This window comes from Drosophila suzukii, chromosome 2R (genome assembly GCF_043229965.1).
Source record: "Drosophila suzukii chromosome 2R, CBGP_Dsuzu_IsoJpt1.0, whole genome shotgun sequence".
Taxonomy (NCBI): domain Eukaryota; kingdom Metazoa; phylum Arthropoda; class Insecta; order Diptera; family Drosophilidae; genus Drosophila; species Drosophila suzukii.
In genome coordinates this window covers 15,481,430-15,503,825 of record NC_092081.1, presented here as the reverse complement: position 1 = coordinate 15,503,825, position 22,396 = coordinate 15,481,430, and the positions used below count along the sequence as shown (strand labels likewise).

The 22,396-nt window shown below is 39.5% G+C and overlaps 2 protein-coding genes and 1 long non-coding RNA gene across 4 annotated transcripts; 1 reads left to right on the top strand and 2 right to left on the bottom strand.

Annotated features, from left to right (window-relative positions):
• Positions 1-335: 335 nt before the first annotated feature.
• Positions 336-4,722, bottom strand: LOC118876911 (uncharacterized). Its single transcript, XR_005013837.3, has 2 exons — positions 4,265-4,722; positions 336-658 (listed from the first exon to the last, which is right to left on the bottom strand). It is a non-coding gene; the product is annotated as an uncharacterized lncRNA (long non-coding RNA).
• Positions 1,717-3,079, top strand: LOC108008378 (uncharacterized). 2 transcript variants are annotated; one of them, XM_017072221.4, is made up of 3 exons: positions 1,717-1,995; positions 2,069-2,218; positions 2,284-2,532. In XM_017072221.4, exons 1-3 carry the CDS (start codon positions 1,881-1,883, stop codon positions 2,313-2,315), a joined length of 297 nt encoding a protein of 98 aa, XP_016927710.1. In that variant the 5' UTR covers positions 1,717-1,880; the 3' UTR covers positions 2,316-2,532. The 2 variants fall into 2 exon arrangements, with proteins under 2 accessions (XP_016927710.1, XP_016927709.1); XM_017072220.4 differs by having other exon boundaries at positions 1,720-1,995; positions 2,444-3,079.
• A 15,066-nt stretch (positions 4,723-19,788) lies between the features above and the next one.
• On the bottom strand, positions 19,789-21,248 carry LOC108008137 (CLIP domain-containing serine protease B15). The gene is made up of 4 exons (XM_017071927.3): positions 20,998-21,248; positions 20,891-20,933; positions 20,668-20,837; positions 19,789-20,612 (listed from the first exon to the last, which is right to left on the bottom strand). Exons 1-4 carry the CDS (start codon positions 21,218-21,220, stop codon positions 20,176-20,178), a joined length of 873 nt encoding a protein of 290 aa, XP_016927416.3. The 5' UTR covers positions 21,221-21,248; the 3' UTR covers positions 19,789-20,175.
• Positions 21,249-22,396: the final 1,148 nt, after the last annotated feature.

Sequence of the window (22,396 nt, the reverse complement as noted above, 5' to 3'; positions counted from 1 at the left end):
GAAAGTGAACCCTTTTAATATTATCAGGTGATCTGGAGCTGAAGTGCATTCTGTGTGTTTACCCAAAAAAAAAATATGATAATAAAAAATCTTTGTTTGACCACAACTCTGGGGTGAAAAAGGGGTGAGTTAAACAAACAAAAATAAAGTACTTCCCTTGCCCATTGCCATTTGGCCTCTCAAGGTTAGGCATGTAGTTCATTCATCGATCGCTTCTAGTGAATTTCGATTTCTATCCAGTCGCAATTGTTTAGAACGGTCGAAGGTAACATCTGGCCCAAAACAGAATTGTTGTTTCTGGGGCACAGATCAGCCAGTACGCCGCGGCGTATGCGTAATATTTCAATTTTTTGTTTATTTTGCACACACATATTTCACACAAATTGTTTTCAAAAATTATACAAACAGTGTCGATAAGAATTGGTGCTGGTGGAGGAGGGGAGGCTGGGGACGGGGATGTGTGTGCCAAACCAGATCGGATTGCAGTAAAATCACGTTACGCCCCGCTCAATGCGGTTCTTGTTCTTGCCCCCCTCCGATGGCCGTTGATTGGCGCTGGTCGCCCGAGTTGAACGCTTGATTGTGGCTCCATTCATTGGGCGATCTTCAGTGCACGGAAAGAAACCTCCTCACTCTAACCATCTGTTTAAGAGCTGTTCTGTGATAAATAAGAAAAGCATATAGGATTGTAAAAATATAACTATGAAGATCCAACAAATTATTAAGATGAATGAGAGCTTAATCATCTATTATTGGTCCATTTGTCTGTAAACAATATAAAAATAACATGTGAAAAGTGCTGTTCTAGGAAAGAACTGATAAGCATTAAGTACAGGGGAATTTTGGTTAAGGTTCAAGATGTTCATTTCTGATAAAAAATGCCTTACTGACTTAAATGTGTTTTAATATGTATAAAAAGTGTTTGGATCTTTAAACCTTTTGTAAATAAAATATTTAGAATTAAATGTAACGGAGCTTAAATTTTAATAATTAATATGTTCTTTAATATATACAAAAAAATGTTTGGATCTTGTAACCGTTTTTAAATAAAATGTTTAATATTGAATGTAACGGAGTTCTCAATTTTTTCAACAAGAAGACCTGTGTTTGGATTTCTTTTTTGTCAGCAATGAACAATAGCGCATTTTAATATATTTATCCTTTACAAATTCGTAGGTAATAGCTTAATCTTTTAAAATGTAGCATATTGACATGATCTCTTACAAAGATATTTTGTATATTTCATTTATAATTTATTATTACTCGCATTATTATTTATTTTCCATTACTTACACCTCTTCCTCTTCAAGTAAAAATTAGATATATCGTTGTAATTTTTTTCAGTGCACAGAAAACCGATCATAGATGTGAATATTGTTCAATCACATAAATCATAATTTAAAAGTGGCTAGCATTTTCTCCGCGTGTTGAGAAGAGCGTTGCTGATTGAGGCGGATGAGGCCGATCGGAGTTGGCCAATTTTCCAAACTCTCTCACGGTCTTCAATTGAACCGCGTTTCCTCGACACTTCCTCCCTTCGCCCCGTCTCTTTCTCCGCACCGATCTTCCTCTTCTTCCGTCTCTTTCTCTTTCTTTAGTTGTGCAAAATCGCACGCCTCGCTCTTTCTCCCTCTCGTCGCGCAGTAGCTCTCCCTCTCTCTCTCTCTCTCTCTCTCTATCAGCAAGTATTTTTTCGTTGAAAAGACTCTGTAGCGTAATTAGCTGGGATCAGTCCAACGCAAACCGTGCCATCGAGTGGAAGTGGATTACCAACAGAGTGAAGAGTGTATTGAAATCACAGAAAACCCCTTTTCGATCCGAGTAGAATCGATTGTAAGCATATCACGTATACGCCCGGTAATACAGCCGAATATACCATAATGTCGCCGAGAAAGAGCTTGCTGGGCTGCCTGCTGGTCAGCACAATCCTGGTGCTGCACCAGGTTCTGGCCGATGTGGAGACGAACGAAGTGGATACCAGCGGCGATGTGTACAGTAAGTGTCCGCGGATCAGTCATATGCCATATGCCATATGCCATTACTAAAGCCCCTACCATTCGAATCGCAGTGCTGCAGGGGGTGCGTGTGTATCCCAACGATCGACAGTGTGTTCTGGTTGGAGGTCTATGTGTCGAAACGAAGGACTGCCTTGAACCCACCTCGAACAGGGGACTGTGCCCCTCGAGTGCCGGACAGGAAGTGGAGTGCTGCTACGAACGTGAGTAGACTGCTGGCTCCTGCTGTGTGTAGCATCCTGCTTAAAGTCCCCAAAACCCCCATCAGTCCGATCCCAACCGCCTTCTATGCACCCCTAAATATCTAACCCAAAACCATCCGCCATTCCCCTACCTACTACCCATCGCCACTAACCGAACAAACCCGATCCATTCTGTGTGTCCCGCCGTCCTCAAAAACGTCAAACGTCATCCCGTTGCCGTTGCAGTGCCGGTTAGACCAGCGCCCTGTGCGGAACACTTGGGACAGTGCATGGACCGATGCCACCAGAGGCTCCTGCGACCCGGTAACGATTGCAAGAATGGCCAAGTCTGCTGTGTCCTGATTTAGTTATACTTAACCACACCAAAAACACATACCCGTGCAGAGAAAGGGCATTTCCAAGTCGGTCAGCACTGAGATTTTCATTGCAAAGTACCAAAACAGCCTGACAAATGGATATACTGTCATAGGTTTATTTAGTTTTCAACGAATAACTTACAAATGCTGTTAGTTTCTTATCCATTTCTTTTTAACTTATTTTTATTTATTTAACATTTAAAATGAACAACGAAATTTCTTACAACGTTTATCTTATAAGGAAAAACTAATAATATTTAATTTAACTTCAAACTAATTTGCATAAAATTAAACCCAGTTGGTTTGAAACATCTTTGAACCGACTTGATTGTGTTATTTCTCTGCATACACCCACACACCGTACATAAACATGTATTTATTTAACTATATGTATATTAATTATATTGTACGAATACTTTTGTATGACATCTTAAGAACCCCACATCTCTCGACAAAGTGAAATATTTGACTGCTTCCAATAAATGCATTGTAAATATTTTCCAAACCGAATCTCCACTAACTCACGCAGTCACGTATCGGAGGATTATGTAAGTATGGGTATGGGTCAGCTGACAGCTTCCAGTCCGATCCCCTTATCATCTGGAATTTATTCCGTCACGTGCCCCAAGTACAGTTGTGTGACCACAACAAGAGGAAGAAAGCCCCCAAATTGAGAGAATTGGGGGAAAAAACAATAGCCGAATCATTAGCAATTGAAATGGGAATCCAAATCGGAAGATGATGAGGGGGAATGAATCACAAGATGGCAATTGAAAACAACAGCTTATCGCTATCTCCCAAGATTCAATGTCAAGTTCAGATCCCAAAAAACCAATTCGTTCTTTGGACCGAGTCTAATATAGTTGAGTTGAGAACATTTTCCAAACAGTGCCAAACAAAAATAAACGACCTTGCTGCCACACATCGCGAAGATATATCTTCCACGTACATGTGTGGAGCATGCCTTGGTTTTCTGTACTCCCCGATATTCTGATATTTGTTTGTATCTTTCGGTTATGCATGATTTCATTGCTAATGTTTGGACGCTTATTCCATTCAGTTATTTATAGTTATTTATAGTTGGGCGGTCGGTCGCTAGACGGGGTCACTTCAGTTTAGTTCGATTTGAATTGGCCAGCGCTCTTGAGTTGAATGAATTCGTATGCAGGGCGGCATTGAGGCGCCAGCATGTGCCTATATACATATGTAAGATCCAGAAAACATGAATGGAATAAGTCTATAAACGACGCCATTTAAAATGTTCGGAGCAGACTGCTTGATGGGTGGCAATCTTAAAAATCATGTTCTTAAAATATTACTCAATTATTAAAATATTAGACAATTAAAAACGTGATGTTACGAGTTCACAAATATCTCTTAGGAAATAGCTCTTGCGATTCCAGAAACTTCTGTCGTATTTTTTGTTTTCAAATATTTTTAAAGCCATTTATTGAGTTTCCAGAAACTTCTGTCCTAGTTTTTTTAAAGATTTTGAAATTTTTAGGTTTTTAATTTTTAGAAGCATCAACCCACTTAGAGCCTCCTACCATCAGATAAGATAAATACCATTTAACCAAATGTTGTGAAAGTCTCCAAAAGCGAGGCTTTTTTGTAGACCCCTTAAAAGTAGGGAATGGGACTCTTATACATACGACTTAAAGATTAGTGTAATCTAAGAATATATCCTGACCTTGCACTGAGTGCATTGCATCACTCTCGCTGCACTCGAATTCATTGTCATGGCACTTAACCCGCCAATGCCAATGACAGTGAAAACATCGGCCTTGTCCGGACACTATTCGCGATCTATATCAATCAAGACGTATGTGCATTCCGGCCGGAGTGTACTACGTGGCGCTCTATGTATATACGGTTCAATTGAGTAAATCAGTGAACACCAAATCACTACTGCGTCTTAGATTGCATAAGCTGTGCAGTAATTTCGAGAAATCGGAATCGCTGGCGATTGAACCCGAACCCGAACTCGAACCCAAAACAAAACCCCAACACCGAAGCGATCCGAGCCGAGCTTGCCGTGCCGTAATATTTGCTGTTTTTTCTGTTAAGTTTTTTTTAGGTACTTTAGTTTTTTTTAGGTAAGTGCGAGCGTTTCGTGCTGGGGACGGGGCTTATCAGGGCGGTTCATCATCATCGGGCGGCTGTCATATAATAAATTATTTATGTGGTTTTTTTGTATTTTTCCCGCTTTTTGCATTTGTTTACGTTTTCGATTTCGTTTTTGCGAGCTAATCCCGATTTTTGCTTTTATTTGTGTCGCATTTGCACCACACAGAAACTAATAAAACTTTGTGTGCGGATTTTCAGGGGGTTTCAGGGGGTTTCAGGGGGAGGGGGTTGGCCGGTTTGGGATAAGGCTCAGAAACGCTCATATTTCATGTCATAGTTCGCACTCATTTTTCACTTGACATAAAACTGCGTTGGCGTTTGCGTCTCATATCCTGGGGCCAGTGCAACGCAATTTGCATCTCCATCCTTCGTCCTTTGCCTTTTTATATTTTGCACTTTTTTAATTTTTATTTTCGCATGTGGCTGGTAGTGTGGAGAGTATAAAAGAAAATGATTTTGTGGCATAAATTAACGCCAAGAGGCACACGGAACACTATTAAAAAATACGGATCCGCCAGAGCACACATGCCGGGTTGGGTGTATGGGTGGTTGGGTGGTTGGGTGGTTGGCTGTTTGGCTGAGCTGCATGGGTCCTGGATCCTGGGTCCTGGCCAAAAGGATGTGGCAAGTCAATGGCTTATGGGAAAGCCAGGATATTCACTTCACGGCCGCGTGCACTTCGTGTTGTCATGGGGTCGGAGAAGCTCCTCATGCAATTAATCCTTTTTTCCCCTGGCTCGAAGCTCATCCTTTGCCAGCAAAATGACTTTTTAAGTTAATTTCTTATGCGCTGAGAATCTTCATCGGGGCCCCGGTCATATAAAATGTGCAAGGGGGATCAATTTTAAACTTCAACTTCACAGTCCAAATAATCCATTGAATATAACTTATATAATAGCCGCCTGTTTAGATGAATTTGAGTATAGCTGTCAGCCATGCGATTCAATTGTTTGTTTGGCTTTTTTAGCAAGTATTAAAACTCGTTTTTTGCCAGGATCAACAGGTTAGGCTTTGCCTTGTTTGCTGCCAAATATTTGGGTTAGGTAAACCCTATTTAATGGTCCGCACAAAGTCAACACGACATCACATTTTCTTTACCCACACAAAATACAGTGCAATCGAAAAATATAAGGCTGACTAATTTAAGTTCTTGAATGTTTCTATATGATATTACCCACGTTCATAATTAATCAAACTATGTTTTAAAGCTAATTGTAATTGATCCCAACTTTCTAGGTTAATGAAAAGAAGAATAGAATGTTTTGATTTATAATTACGTTGTTTTTAGAACTTTTCGGTTACTCTATTGTTATTCATAAACCCCAAAAAAGTAAATGACCCACAAATATAGAAGAAATACCGAAATTTAAGGAATAGAATATACACTTTAAAATAAAATACCTACAAAATCGGTTAGTGTTTTATTAAAATATCGATGTTTTTAAAACTAACGATAGTGCACAAATTTTGTTTATCAAACTTACATATTGTACAATAAGTTGACTTCTCTAGATTTAGATTGCGCTAAGAACTCTTAAAAAGACGCAACAGTTTAGTTACGCACCTTACCGTTGAAATTCCTTTGTGGCCTCTCGACCATCTTACGAATTTGAAATTTTGATGCAAATTGATGTGCAAATGGCATAAAATGAAATTACTGAAAATCCTTTGACAAATATGAGGGAGTCGGAGGGTAACCGCTCTGCACTCCATTCACCTGAACAATATCCCCCCTGTGGATAATACCATTAAAAGCGAGTAAATGAAAGTGAAAATGGAAATGTTTCCATAAGCCAGGGAGGCAGGATGATTTGTGCCGAGATGTCGTACCACCTTTTGAAGTAGACAGAATATAAACCATATTCATGCGTATATAGATAGATGAGATGAGATGGGGTCGGGATGTATTACCCCTGACAAATTCCCTTACAATTAGCAACAAATTTTGGTTGTGTTGTAGCCACACCAAAGTGCTGACCCCTGGGGCTGAATCTTCATTTTTTGTAACGGGATTAACCGCAATTTCTTTAATTAAAATTTCCATCACTCCCGTCGCTGGCTCGGAGTTCCTAAGCCGGGTAAAGCGAAAGAAAAAGGATTGTAAATTACGCTGTCAGTCAGTCACTCAGTCTCAGTCTGTCAACAACAATTAAAACGGGAAGCAACAGCAACAAATTAAAAATTCATCTTCCGCATGATTCCCGGGAATTCAGCCATGTCTTACATCTTTGCAGCCCCACCTCCGGGATGGCACTCGCATCCTATCCTGGGGTTACTCGATGTGGTCCTTTTTTTAATTTGATTGGCACGGCGTTTCCGGTTTTCTTTACTTACCACCTTGCTCCTTGATTAGCTCACTGGGAAAATACTCGTTGAAGGGGTTTGGCTTGGGGTGGGTTAATGATTTTTTCTATTCTCGGATATTTGTTCTGTTTCAACGAGGGCGTCCTATTTCGACTGATTTGATCACCCTTTTTTGCCTCATTTTTAATTGAAACCTAATTTTCTGGACTTTCTTCGTTATTTGGAAAATAAAAAGAAAATTGCCCCAGGTAAGCAAAGTTTTCTTTTACCGCCGAAATAATCCCCTTCTTGGCTTTTTGGCATATCATATCATATCATAGCTGACTTCTTTTCAAACATTTCGAGCTTCAGCACGCTCAACTTTTTGACTTTTGTTGTGTGCAAATAATTTGCAGCTCGTTGGCTGGCGTCATTAACAATGTAGGGGGAAATGGCAGAAAGTTTTATCTAATTAATGAAACTTCAACGCAACGTCAGCAGTCAGAACTCTTGGCTCTCGAGGTGCCCCCGAATCCCCCGAATCCTAGAATCCCGCCTTGATGTCGTATTGTTGACAGTGACGATATTGGGATACGCGGGATAATGGGGGGTACAACGTGGCGTATGATTGCTTTTGTGTAAACAACCGACGCACATACAGCTGTATATCTATGTAGCTTTTTAGCTTTTCCTTTTTCATTTTGCCATCTTTTTTTTGCTGCTTTCTTATCCGTCAAAAGTTTTTTAATTAGCAACAAAAAGTAAAGGGTTGAATATCGCGTCGAAAAGTTTCGGCAAGCTAACAATTAAGTTTCGGCAATGCCGCTGACACGCCCCCTCACTCGAAAAAGGGGCTGGGCGCGAGTGCAGATAATAAGTATTAAGCAACACTTACTCGCAATTAAGTTTTGCTCCTGCCAACGCAGCGTCCTTCTTTGTTGACTTTTTTCCAGGCTGTAATTACGCGTAATCGCAAAATTAATTCCTGCACATGACTGCACCGCTCGGCGGACAGAAGATACATCCTTTTCCCTTTTCCCCTTTCCCCTTTCCGGAGAAGGAATAATGCCAGGATACAGGGATTGAGGATTTCGTTCTGCAAAATAACCCGCAGCCAAGTCAAGGATATCGCCGCTCCCAACTGGGAATGCATTAAGTAGCGGGCCGCGGATAAAACTCCGTAATATTCATGAGATTTGTTTTATGATGTGCTAACAATGCGTAAATGTACAACTACAATAGCCACAACAAGGAGCTTCAAGTTAAGTGGAACACCTTTCTCAGGTCCTTTTTTCTTGCGTTTCATCCACGACGACTGCAATGGCCACTAAAGTTTTTTCGGTTTCCTTTGTGCTCCTGCAAATATCCTTTCTTGGGGTAACACCCTTTGTACATAGATGATGGTTTTGCAGATACAAAAAAAAATATTTTCATATATATTTAATTTAAAAAATTTGTTTAAATTTTACTTGTTTATTTATTAAATTACTAAAAAGTTTAGAAAGATCAGATCTTTTAAGTTTTCATTCTTTAAATTCGGGGATACATCGAAAGGCTATGACACATAAAGTGGCCCGGATGTGAGTTTCCATCTTGTGTATAAAAATAAATCATAAAAATTCCCCAAAAAAGATTTACCGAAAAAGAATTATTAATTTCAAACTATTATAGTTTGTAATCATCACTCGCAAAATTTGGGAAAAAGTCATGACGAATCAAAGCGGATGTGCATATATTTTTTAAAACAATAAATTCAAGACAAGTTATATCTTGCGTTCTTCTGATAAAATATTTTTGTTTTTATTATTTGTTATCTTTAGAGTATTCCACATTCGTTTTTAAAAAACCAACATTTTTCTTTCCAATTTTTTCCTCTCACCTATTCTTGTGGCTGGTCTTCTCCAACCATTTCTTGAAACTTTTCTTTTGGCCAGTCAATTTTTCACTTTCGCAAGATGGCAGCGCATTTTAATGAGCCACCGGACAAGCGGTCAGCTTTTCCCGAGCCGGGGAAAATCCTCTGAAGGAGCAGGAGCAAGAGTCAGTTATCCTGGCTGGCTGGGAAATTTGTGTTGCATTTGCATTTTCATTGGCGCGATATGTTAATGACTTGCTTACTTTTGTCCCTACTTTTTTTGCCATCTTGATACGGTTCGAAACTTGAAACCGCTGCAAGTGTTTGCTCATCCTGCGGAATATCTTAAGGATTTGTTGGGCGATTGCGATAGCACACAAAAGTTGATGCCCCATAATTACCAGAGTCATTTATCATTGTTACAAAGCAAGTGTGCTTGAAATGTAAATTCATTTTATTTAATTTGTATCCAATCGAGTTTTCGGAATTTCACGTAACTTCACAATTGGCATTTGCGACTTCATCCCTTTGACTTGGCTCGAAATCTAATTTGTGTATTTTGTTTAACGCTTCAATAAATAATTGTAGAAAAATGGCATTTACATAACAGGGGATAATTTTGTGAAATAACAATAACGAAAGTGGAAGCAAAAACATCAAACATGAATGCAAAACTCTTTTGGTATTTATTTACATTGTACTTTTGTTGGATTTACATTTGTATGTTTGTGTTTGATTAAATAAAGTTTTCGATTTTGCCCGAATTATACGTGACAGAGCCAATGTTAAATGAAGAGAAAAATTGCATTTAAAAGCCAAAAATTGGCAAAAGTCATTTCAACATTTTAACATTTTGCCAATGAAACCAACTCAATTTGACGTAATGTCTGTTGCTCTGTACCTGCACGTGTATGTGCGAGTGTGTGCGAAAAACATTAAAATAATTGTTTTAAAATCCTTTTGTCAGAAAGCAAAGTAAATTATAAACACACATGCGGAGCGGAGACAGACGGACGGACGGATAGAGACAGCCTGGGAGACAGGATAACATTTGCACATCACAAGTCATTGGATCAGGACTCCACTGAGCCATTAAAAAGGATATCGTATGTGGGAGTGTGTGTGCGAGGACAACTGCAAAAACATGGCAAGGAATTAAATTCAAGGAAAATTGTACGAACATTTTTATATTTCTGAAAGACAAGTCTATTAGTGCAGAAAAATATGCACCAATATTTGAACTAAACGGCGGCCAGGGCACACATAGAAAAATATTTTAAGGCATTTAGCTTAAAATTTTAATATTTAATTGTCAAGAACAACTATAATTGTAAGTAGAAACAATGATTATTGATTATCTTATGCTATCTTATAGGTTTAACTTTAAGCTAACAGATGGTTTATTATAGAGCTACAGCAGCAAAAGGCCTTAAGCTCGCTTTAGGCATATATAAATGATAGGTTAGTTATTTATTGTTAATATTTTCAAAAGGTCTTTATATCTTATTTATTCGATATAAAGTGGATGGGGTCATGTGATTTGAACGATTCAGTTCTTTATAGATAGAGAAATATATAGATGGAGGGGAGGTTGTTATCAAGGTAGTGCGCGTTGGTCAAGAAGGAACCTCAGTTTTATATAAATGTTGAGAAATAAAGTTATTCTGGTTTTTAAATAAAACTTATTATAGTCAAAAATATGTATTTACAAAAATTTAACATTATAAAACTTCTGATTAAAAATCTGCCAACGCATCTTAACATAGAAAGTTCTAAAAGTACCTAGATTCAATCTATAAATCAGCTCCTAAAGGATCTTAGCACTATCTTACTGAATGGTGATTAAACTACCTCTTTGCGAGGCATCCAATTGAAATTGATTTCTTGTTTTGTGAGTGTCGAAGGGATACGGCTAGCAATATTTCGGTTATTTTCAAATTGCAGTATTGCTCTGCTGCATTTGCATGCAGAACGAGGCAACATGCAACATGCATTTTCCATAAACCGAACCAGCAAAACGTTTCAATTCCCATTTTATTCATTGAAAGCCCATTTTTTCTTTGTCAGATGAAATTCTTTTATTTTCTGGGAATATTTACACTTGCAGAATGAGGTGGGGGAGTCAAAGGAAGGAGGCTTCATCGTAAGATGAAGTTGGCCCCGGAACCGGGAGCCAGAGCTCATTTCATCGGACTGGCACTGGGACTCACCTTTGCCGCCTGCTCAATACAATTGTACAATATTTATTTAATGTAAATGAGAAACGGAGCCCAGGCCACATGAGTCCGGGTTGTGGAAGCGGAGGCGGAGGAGCAGATCCTTTGGTGCAGCAGGACCTCAGCTAGCAGTCCCCAATGTCGATTGGTTCTCCACATCCTCATCCTGTATTTGAGGCAATGGCAATGGCAATGCATTGGAGCAAATTAAAATTGGAAATTAAATGTTTACGAAGCACAAAAATTTCAACGAAAAGTAATTGCTTTTCCAACTTTGCAGAAACTGAGTGGGAAATGCCAGTAAATTGCTATGTGAGATGAAACTTAGACCAAGCAATGACAAAGAGTAAATGTGTGGAGAAAGCTATGTATCTTAATAAACTAAATTTGGTTACTTGTTTGAATTGGTCCAGGGACCATTGTACAAGTACAAGTACAAGTACAAGACCCCTGGCAGCTGTCAATCTCGGCAGGTCTCGAATGCAACAAGTCATTATCCTGCCATCAGCATCCAAGGATCGCATCTGCTAGATATGCGGTATAGATGATATCGGTTTCCTTGTCCGTGGCCTGTAAGTCTGTTGGTTTGGTTTTGCATTTCCGCCGCAGGATTCATTGTAATGTGCAGGTGCCGTAACGGTTTAGAGGTTCCTCTTCCTGTTCCGGTGCTGTTTTCTTTCTGCTTCTTTTAATTTCCTCTCCGTTGCTGTGCTGGCCAGGCCTTCTTTGCCCCTCGATGTTGGCCCAGGTGGAGTTGGCCATAGCCAATCCAGGCCAGACATGCGGTTCACGTTCACATTTCCTTTCCAGAAATAACAAGGATAAGGCAGGTGTGCGTGTGTGTGAGTTTGGGGCAAGTCAAGGAGGAGGACGAAGCGCCGATGGCCAATCCGACCGCCATCTCACCGGGGAATCCGGGGAATGCCAGGACCATGATGAAACCAAACAAGCTCCACGGTCCAGCAGCCAAATTGAAAGACAAGCGGCTTGAGCCCGCCGGAACTTAGGTTACTTCCGGTTTTTCGCCGTGGCCAGAATGACAATAATTTAGACCATCCCGCCTTCAGCAAATCATCTTAATCCAATACTTTTAACCCCCCCAAAATGGATATTTTCCCCTGCCTTTTTACCATAAAAAAGCTTCTCATCCTGCTGCCTCCTTTGATTGCCATTAAAATGTACAATAAAATTGGCATGTTTACTTGTTTTCTTTTTTCGCAGGCAGCCAAAACTAATTAATATTAAAATAGCAGGCTCATAAAGTGATTTTGTTTTCATTGAACGACAAGCGAAGCGACAAACATACATATTTATATTCATTGGCGAGCCTAAAATTATGCAGCGGATTTTTCATGTTTAATAAAACAAACCAGGCCCGAGGCCAACTATTAATTAACATGTTAATTACAATTTTTCATTGGCATAAATGTGAAAATGCAATTTGTAAAATGTCGCCAATTTTAATTTTATGCACAGCATACATATATGTATAACCAGGCACTATAATATCAGAGTGGCGTTGGAAAGGCGATGAAAAGTGGGCGGACTCTGGGCGCCTAATCGAAAAACCCGCTCAGGTGTATTATGCATGGGTGGGTGCAAAATATTGTGCAATGGCTGGAAAAAACCATTAATATTCTTATTTGCTTAGCCGATGATGGCGAAATTGTTGGGCACTGCGGAACCGGCGGAACCGACGGAACCGATTTTCCGGCCCCAGTACCGCCCCTCTAAATCAACACCTGATATATTTTGCTCCACATTTTGATTGGCAATCTAAAATGCACTGGCATTGAGTTATATGTATATATACATGTATTGGGCGGGGGCACTAACCTGCCTTTGTGTGTGCGGCAAGCTTGTTAAGTTTTATTTAAATTCGAACTGCATTTTGTCGACCGCGAATGGTGGGGGTGCGGGGCTTGGGGTTACGGGGTGGTCAGGGGTCAGGGGTCGGTGGGCGTGGCGGCGGGACTGGCGGGTGTCCTCGCTGCCGCCTCGAGCGCCGTTGTCCCGCTGTGATTGTCAAAGGATGCGGCCAGGAAAATAATTAAAAATTCCATTTAAATGCAGATTAGCTCCGCAAAATGTGAGACTACAAAATTATATAGAATATCCTGTTCGGCCGGGGGTCTGGCTACATCCCCCCGACCAATATTTATACATACGTGCTTAAACGCCGGCTTTAATGGCGTTGCTTTGTGAAAATAGAATGGTGCCTAAAAATATGCAAATCGCGGACAAGCGGTTTTATAAATGCAATCGGCGAGCGTGAAGCGAAAAAGGCTTTCCATATGCATGCTCAGACTCAGAAATCTGGTTGCATTGGGCTCTCCAGGTGTGGCAATTATTCATGAGCGCTGTAATAAAATCAAAATAAATTTCTATAACAATTGCATTAAATATTGAAGCCATTTGCCGAAGCGAAAGGTTTTTCGCAGAGCGAAAAAAATAGTTTTGCACTTTCTAAGTTTTATTTGCGTTCAGCATTTTTGATTAGATTAATGCACACGGGTGTTTCGGCTTAAAGAGGTTTTTCACGACGATAGCACGTAAATATTTCTCTTTTTTTAAAGATATTTTGCATTCCCGTAGTTTTGAGCCATCCCATGAATATGCAGCATAAAAAACAAAATTGCAATCAAGTTTTTCTGCCAGGACCTCATCTTTATTGGCAATTGCATTGTGTTTCGGTTACATTACTCATACGCCCTGCTGGCACCCCTCCTTTTCGCTTTTTATTGAGCCCCCGCCGATATGGCTTTTGTCAATCAGTGTAACGGCATTTAAATATACAATATATATGTATATATTCAGATATGTATATGTTTTACAATGTTGGCCCTGTTCGCTCGCCAGTTTGCCAGTTTGCCGCATTTCATGCATTTTTATATGTGACAAAAGCGAGCAGTAAAATATATAAAAAAAAAGATGAAATTGTACCATTGGGACGTGGATGTAATGGCCACGGTTACGGTTACCGTTACGGATCAGACAGCGGCACAAGTCATCAGTTTTTATGCCCTTGCAGCTGCTGCAGTGTCACATCCCCATCCCCATCCCCGAACACCCGTATCCCACGGATCCCAGTTGCAGATGCATCGGAGTCGGAAACTGGGCCCGAAACCCTGACGCATGCATCAATATCCATGGCCTGCCTGCCTGATTGCGACTGCAATTGTCAAAATGTAAATGCAGCCCAAAGTTAATAATCATGCCGAGGGCTGGCCATCTCAAATGCAGTACGTTTTCAGGCATTTAATATTCGTGCATTTTCCAGTTCATACTTTCCCGGATTAACATGGGTGACCATCATTGAAATTGGTCAGTTAAGACTGTAATGTTAATAGAAACGTCAATTAAGGAAGTGCATTTTAACTTCGTTGAAATCTATTTAAAAGGTTAAAATCCATTTAAAGAGTTGTATACTTCAAATAGAAATACAAGTATTTTAATAACATCCATAAAAATATACATTATTTTGCGAAGTTCGGCATTTAAAATAATAATTTAAAAAAAATAAGTATGATAACATTCAGCATTTTATTAATTTTTTCGGTGTATAGAAAATTATAATTATAAAAAAGCACAGAATTTATTTATTTAAAACAAATTTTTGAATCCGGACTTAATTAAAAAGAGATTAAATGCATTTGCAAAAATATTTTTAATTCCATTGAAAACACGAAATATGGGTTTTGTTTTATTTTGTTAAGTGCAAATTCATCTGCATTGTTTTAAATACTTAACGTTAAATACGGAATCTAATAAAGCTGTTATTTTGAAGATTTAAACACAACAATTGGATTTTAAAATGGTTGCAATCGCTTCCATTCATCACTCAATTGGAATGTATTGTTTTACGAGTGCTGGCAATTTAAATTTACTTTATGTGTGGTCCCCGATTGTCTTCGTGTCCAGTTATTACCGCCAAAAGCCTGCTGATGAAATCAAAATATGGGCGAAGTATTTTCATAACCATCGCCATACACACACACACACACACCTACATGTACACTGCGAAAATCCAGGGGGATGAGAACTTTACAGCTCGTTTTTGAGGTACGCAACGATGTCCTGCGGCGGCCTTTTGGGCCCTCCAATGAACATGAACATTTGAAACGAATTCGGTTCGCATTCCTTTTTTTTATGCTTTATTTTTTCGCCCTTTTCTGGTATAAATTTCATTTTTGGTATGTTTAGAACGGCCAGCGGCATATTTTATGTACAACTTCAACACTCCCAGGATGTGTGTGTGTGCGTGTGTGTGTTATCGCACTGCATTTATGTATGTATGTGGACGGATGCCTTCCACGTGGGTTACTTAATATACAAAGGCCTTTAATTTCGTCTAAAGCTAAATAAACTTTATACCCTTTGGTATCTGCCACACATCTACATATACATATATCTATATCTATCAGCATGTGTGTGTGTGTATTGCGTATACGTATACACCTGCGGTCATGCCGCCACCAAAGGACCTTCTCCAAAAGGACCATTCTCCAAAAGGACCATTCTCCATTCTCCGTGTGTGTTTGATGTTTGGGCTGCGTTCTTTGGCGCTCTCTGTTTTGACTGTGTCTGCTGTTGTTGTTACTGTTGTTACTGTTGTTGTTGCAATGTCCTTGGGCGAATATTTGCATGTTTTATTGTATCTGCCGCTCGCCCAGCTTAGGCTGCCACGCCCCCTTTTCGCCCATGGCGCCCGGGGGAGAATCCAGCGCCCTCAGTACGCATGTACCTATGTTTTTAATTCTTTACATCGATATTTGGCCGCTGGCAACGCAAAAACGCGAGCCGCTGCCAAAGGTTGATTGCCGCCCCGAAAAGGGGGTGGTGGAAATTCCAACCCATCCCCATAACCCCCCTCCCCCTCTCATTTTGGGTCAGGGAAAAGCGGACAGCAGCGCGTTGGAGGCAATTTTCCCCCCAAAATATGCATGATATGTGTGTGCTACACCTTTTGTTATGCATTTGTTTTGATGTCGAATTCTAACTCTTGCCGCTGGGCATTCGGCACATTATTTGCACTATTTAAAGAGGGCACATTAAAGTCCAATAGTAAGGGCTAATTAAAAGAGTGCTGCATACTCTTAGGCGCGCGGTGGGTAAAAGGACTTTTTCTTCAGCAGCTCACATATTTACACGCTAGTTTCCCATTACCGGGATGTGGATGTCTTGCAGTCGCAGTGCGATTTTTAATTTGCGTTATACGAGGAGTTTCCTTTTGCCTGGCCCGCGGCTCACATGTGGAATCGTGAAGGGGGTGGTGGAAGGAAAAGGACTCTGAGGATGAGGAAAGGATAAAGAAGGAGCAGGTGCAGCTGGAAGGGGGAAGGAGCAATGGGGGTGAGCAGCGTAGCGTGACATCGCAGGAGCACCAAATGTCACGCTTCACTCATTTCCGTCCCATGATGTCGACGTAGCAGTCATACTCATCATCACCAGCACCACCATCATCATCTTCGTCATCATCACCATCAGCATCACCATCACCATCCTCACTGCCTGCTGATGAAGCTCAATGGTTAGTGGCAGTCAACCAGGAGTTTCCCCCTGCATCGGCAAAGAAAACCACATGACAATATTGGTAGGTAGGATGCACAGAGAACAATAATATGCAGAGATTATTTTTATAAAATTAAAAAAATTTAAAAAAATTTACTATATAAAACTATTTACAAACTAAAAACTATTATTTACATTTAAGAAGAAAAGATTGACAATTGAAATTAGTAGAATTAGGTTAGCTTGTTATAAAAAGCTAAGGATTTGTTGGAGATTTTCAAATGAAGGGTTAATCTTTATGATCAGTTAGTTTCACATTTGAGTTATTGTAATAGGTAAATGGGTACCTATTGGTAAATATCAAGATATTCCGACCAAAACTCCCACCAATTACCCCTGTTCTCAAATTTTTTAACTTTCGGCTACAGTGTACAATAAATAAATAAAAATAAAGTCTTAGGGATTGACCGAAATATCTTTATGCTTATTATGAATACATTTGAATATATACATGCATGAAGATAAGAGCGGTTTACTTCTCCAATAAAATAATATTTGCCTAAGTTCAATGATTCGCGTTTTGCTGAGATATAAAGTAAGATCTAAAGATGTAATAATGTAAGTATAACAGGGTTTTTAAGGACTTTTCGTTCTCCTTAGTTTAGACCGCATTATTTTGCAGTGCTCATAAAATATAATGAGTTTAATTCGAATTCCTTAACATTTTTTTGTTCTGTGCAGAAGGGAGGGCGAGTGGGTGAGCCGGAAGGTGATGGGGTGAACAAGGGGGCTAGTGGCAGTGGCACCCCTTCGCCGCCACTGTCCTCGTTCACGTTGCGGTTCTGGGTAGGCAACCTCTCAGCCGGAAGCACTTGAGAACTTGCAATGGCCAGCGGGCATTTGGTGCGGTTTCGTGCGTCGTTGCCCCCGTTCTCCAGTCCCCGATCCCCGAACCCCGGACCTCCGTTTCCCCTTCCGCAGCATCCTTGACGCCGAGTTCGCGAACTGAAAATTCCCTTCGTTTTCATTATGTTGCGGCCATGTTGTCCTTGCCTCGGCCTCGTCCTGGTCTCCTGGCCTGCTCCTCATCCCCGTTCCCCATCCCCATCCCCATCCCCCCACTGCTCCTGCCGATTCCGCTGCGGCTGCTCCTCCATCATGGTTCTTTTCAGAGACCACGCCATCATTATTATGAACACCGTTATGCCCGCCGGCCACATATTCCAATTTGTTGTTGTTGCCGCCGCTCTTATTTCTCCATCGCCAGCGGTACTCGCCTTTGTTGTTGCTCCTCTTGGTGTTCTTATATGACCGCCAAGTCTCTCTCTTTCCCTGCATACCCATCACTTTCGGTCAGGGGTCAGGGGTATGCCAGAACCGGGGGTTATCCAGTTTCTCCGATCTCGAATAAATATCTTTACCATACATCAAAATCAATTTAATACTATATGAATGATGCAAAAATTGCAAACTGCTTGTATCATATGCTGTTCTAAATATTTGGTATACATCTATTAATCTTATATGAAAATATAATGTTAATGTTAATCACAGAACCAGGGGCTATCTAGTTTTTCCGTTCCTCGAATAAATTTCTTTACAATATTTCAAAATCGTTTCTATACTTTATGAACGATGAAAAAATTGCACACTGTTTGTATCATATGCGGTTTTAAATATTGGGTATACATCTATTAATATCTTGTCTGCCAAAATATTGTTTATGTGAGTCCCAGAATCGGGGATTATCAAGTTTCTTCTCGAATATATTTCTTGAAAATATTTAAAAATCATTTTAATACTATAGGAATTATATTAAAATTTCAAACTGTTTGTATACTGGGTATACATCTATTAATATCTTGTAGAGCAGAATAATGCTAATGTTAATCCCAGAATCGGTGATTATCAAGTTTCTCCGTACCTCGAATAAATTTATTTCCAGTATTTCAAAATCATTTTAATACTCTTTGAACGATGAATAAATTCCAAGCTGTTTAAATCATATGCGGGTTTAAATATTAAATTCCTTTATACATACATATATGACAAAATAATGTTAATGTTAATCCTAGAATCGTGGATTATCTAGTTGCTCCGTAACTCAAATAAATTTCTTCGCAATATTTAAAAAATCATATTAATACTAGACTAATGATGAATGAATTTTATCATTTGCAATTTTAAATATTAATGACCAAAAAGTTTTTTGATTCTTAAAAAAAATATTATTGTAAATATTTCAGTAATTGCATTTATAAATTTAATCTTTTTGTAATATTTATAGGATACCTTGAGAGAGATTTACAGTATCCGCCAGTTGCATTCAATCCGATTCAGGCAAGCTCAGTTGTTCCCTTATTTTCGTTTATTTTGCAAAATTTTGCCGCATTGCATTCGCGTTGACAAAAGTCCTGATGCCTTCGCCTCGTGTGCCATTTGTGAGTAATAAGAAGCGGATGACTGTAGGGTCTTGGCAGTTCACTTACCTGTTACCTCTTGCGACTGCAACGTCGACTGCGACTGGAGATTGGCCTTCTGCTGCGGCACTGCGATTGCTAATAAATTCTAGATTTGGAAGGCAAACGCAAACTGCATATATGCAAATAAATAGTGAGGCCAACTAACTGGCCGTGGACGCCTGCGAGCGTTGTAGAAACAACAGCAATAATAACAATAATCGTGCCACATTTAGATAGCGCACACAGAGAAAAACGCTTTTAGCCAATTGAAGAGTTTAAACATTGGGCCAAGTATGAAATTTGTTTGCCCATCTCCCGGGCCAACCCGTGCATCACCTCCTCGCACCCAAAATGTTAAGTTGCCGCAGTCGGCTGCTTATCTCTGGCGCTGCTTGCAACATTCGCTGGGGGCCATTTTTACTTTTTGGGTTTTCGATACGAGAGCCGCTCCGCCGCTCCGCCGCCACGCCCCCCGCCCCTTCGTCTTTATTGGGAGGACCAAGAGCTGCTGCCCAAATGCAGTTGGCCTTCTGGGCGTGTGGGAGCGTGTGGGAGCCAGGTATGTGAGCGTGAGTCACTTGAGCCTTCAAAGAAAATTATTAACCACTAATAAAATAAAAATAATAAATCCCAGAATAGATATTTCTAACAAGGTACCATCCAGACCTTCATTACTTTGTTATCAGTTACAGAATTGAAACAAAACAGACCAACTTAAGTGGTTTCATTATTATGTATTATTTATTCTATTATTATATGTATCTCATCATAGGCAGATCCAGAAGGTGTGTAAAAAAAATGTCCTGATTAGAAATAAAAAATTTGGAATACAAAATTTGGAATACAATATATATACTTTTGAACCCGATATCTTACTGCTAAACATAAATACGCCATCGGTAAACTATAAGCAACCCATTTTTTTTTTATAAACTGGAAATCTCTTGTTTATCTAAAAGTTTGTTTTGTATAATCTAAATGTATTCAAATTAATCGATAACAAAATTTGATAGTCCCTCATGTATATTTGTCGTTAAAGGTATGGTTATTTAAGGACATTAAATATTTCTTAAAATAAATTCTTATTACCTGCCTGTGACTTACTAGCTTTAGACTGCGATTGAAAAATTCATGACTCGATCCATATTTATCCCTTGCGAGGACTTGTTGCTTTAGCAATAGTGTTGACAATCCAGTTTGTATAGTGATTTACATTTGTGTAAATACCGATGCCATTACAAGATGAAGATCCAAAGCTAACAATGCCGAACTGGAAAGTACGACGAGTTTTCCCACTACTGGTTCCATTCCGTACATTATTATATTTTATCTTGGCGGCTAACGGACCCCCAGAATCCCCAGCGCATGTGTCGCTATTCTCAATACCAACACATAATTGCGATGAATCAAGTTTCTGGTTAAATATACCATTGCATAGTTTACGATCGTAAAGATTTAAAGTGGTTGTCTGTAGAATATGGCTTGTTTGGCTAAAACTAGTCCTGCCCCAACCAGTGGCAGTAAATTTTTGACGAGGTCTAGGTAAGGGCATATCGACAGACAGACAAATCGGCCTGATATAGTCTGTAGAAAAGGGTTTTAGTTTTGGGGGTCATCGCAGGTTATAATATTTAATTACCTGAATACACAACCTTCGTGGCCATTCGAAGTAAGGCAATGTCGTTTTTAGTACTTAGACCGAAATTGTATTGAGGGTGTATAAATTGCCCATTAATGTTAATGACAAGGCGGCTGGATAAGCAATCCCCACTGGTGCATTCTGTGTCGTACTCGCCCAATCTAACCTCTCTGAAAATAGAAAGAATTTAGTTTCATTTGCAAAATTAAACGCATTTACGTACTTTGGCGATATGGAAAGACAGCTCGCTGAAGTCAAGACAAAAACTGCAAAGGACGAAAACTAGAATTAATAAAAACTGAAATGAAAATGGTCAATTAAACAACTTACGAGAGGTAATGAGCGAACCGCTACAGAATGTATCATTCCCGATCACCATAACCATCCACGGATTCGCGAATCTGTCGGCATTATGGCCTCCCACAACCCGTCGAACTCTCGAGGGATGCCTAGTTGTTCCACACTCGTTGGTAAGCAAGGAACTCAATCCTTCGCTTTCCCCAAAAAACAAAGAAGCTAATACTGCTAATAGTCCCGCTGCGAAGACCCTCATGTTTACAATAAGACTGAATGGAAGTTTAAAGCTCAATGTGCTTTATATATAATTTCGGGTTATCTTAGAGTAATACAACTTTTCTGCAATTTTTTGTCACTATATTATTTTAAGTTTGATGATTAATTTACCCAAAAGACCCAATTTGAAATTTGTGCTCACCATTTGTAAGTACAATCTGCTCAACTCACTCGGCAAAGAATAATAACATCCGGTCATATATCGGCATTCGGATTTTTTCCAAATGTTTTTTATTTGTTTATATGTTTATTAATCAAAAGATATACTAAAAACATTAATATTAAATAAAACATGGTATATTTTACAAGTTTCTGGCCTAGGTCACTTCTAGACATACTATGATCATTTGGCTTTTTCCCGAAAAAAGTTTGGAATCTTTCTCGATATAAGCTCCATACAACTATTTCATGTGTGACCTCGTTTGATATCGATTAATGATTAATCAAAAACTTGCCTCAGCAGAAAAATGGATTTAACTCGAGAACATTTTCGGGCTTTTGATCATTGTTCTCATCTTACGACGTGGATTATCACGAATTTGAATTTTTTATATCAAATATAAACCTATAAGATACATAGATCATATTTTATATTATAGTAACGTTACAGTAGCATGGTAACTAAAAAGCAAAATAAAAAAGAAGTTTCAAATTGCAACTTAGAATTAACACGGTGACTTCCAGCTAGTGTGAAAGTATGTTGAAGAATTGAGGAATATATGTTTTAAGTAAAGTCTCTTCTTCTCAGAGTTTTGCTTGCGAGTCTAGTGGTTCGTGGCGCTACACTCAGTTGGGAATTATAAACCACCCAATGGCAAAAGTTTGTAAAGTTATTGTTGCATACTTTTGTGTGAAAGATTTTTCGTTAGTTACCAAACTATCTGCATTGGTCAATTTTACCAATCAATATGTGTATACTCGTATAATACTTTGAGAGCTTTATAGCAACTCATCACGATTTCAAACGGGGCTAAAGTCGTGTCACGCTGCCAATCCTGTCGTGTGTTAAGTTGGCCGTAAATACTTTTGGCCTCGCCTGGTGTTTGGCATTTGGTGTCTGCTGTCTGCTGCCCAAGTGCCTGGATACTTGGATACTTGGATGTTTGGGTGCCCTGGTGTCTTACCGGTCCTCGCTTTTTGGCATCTGCTCTTTAGC

Bases quoted from the DNA above. Each gene is read 5' to 3' on its own strand.
- LOC108008137 (XM_017071927.3), bottom strand. From the start codon at position 21,220: ATGAGGGTCTTCGCAGCGGGACTATTAGCAGTATTAGCTTCTTTGTTT. The intron at 20,934-20,997 runs GTAAGTTGTTTA...CGTCCTTTGCAG, and splicing joins CGGTTCGCTCATTACCTCTC to TTTTTGTCTTGACTTCAGCG. The intron at 20,838-20,890 runs GTACGTAAATGC...TTCTATTTTCAG, and splicing joins TGTCTTTCCATATCGCCAAA to AGAGGTTAGATTGGGCGAGT.
- LOC108008378 (XM_017072220.4), top strand. From the start codon at position 1,881: ATGTCGCCGAGAAAGAGCTTGCTGGGCTGCCTGCTGGTCAGCACAATC. The intron at 1,996-2,068 runs GTAAGTGTCCGC...TTCGAATCGCAG, and splicing joins TACCAGCGGCGATGTGTACA to TGCTGCAGGGGGTGCGTGTG. The intron at 2,219-2,443 runs GTGAGTAGACTG...TTGCCGTTGCAG, and splicing joins AGTGGAGTGCTGCTACGAAC to TGCCGGTTAGACCAGCGCCC.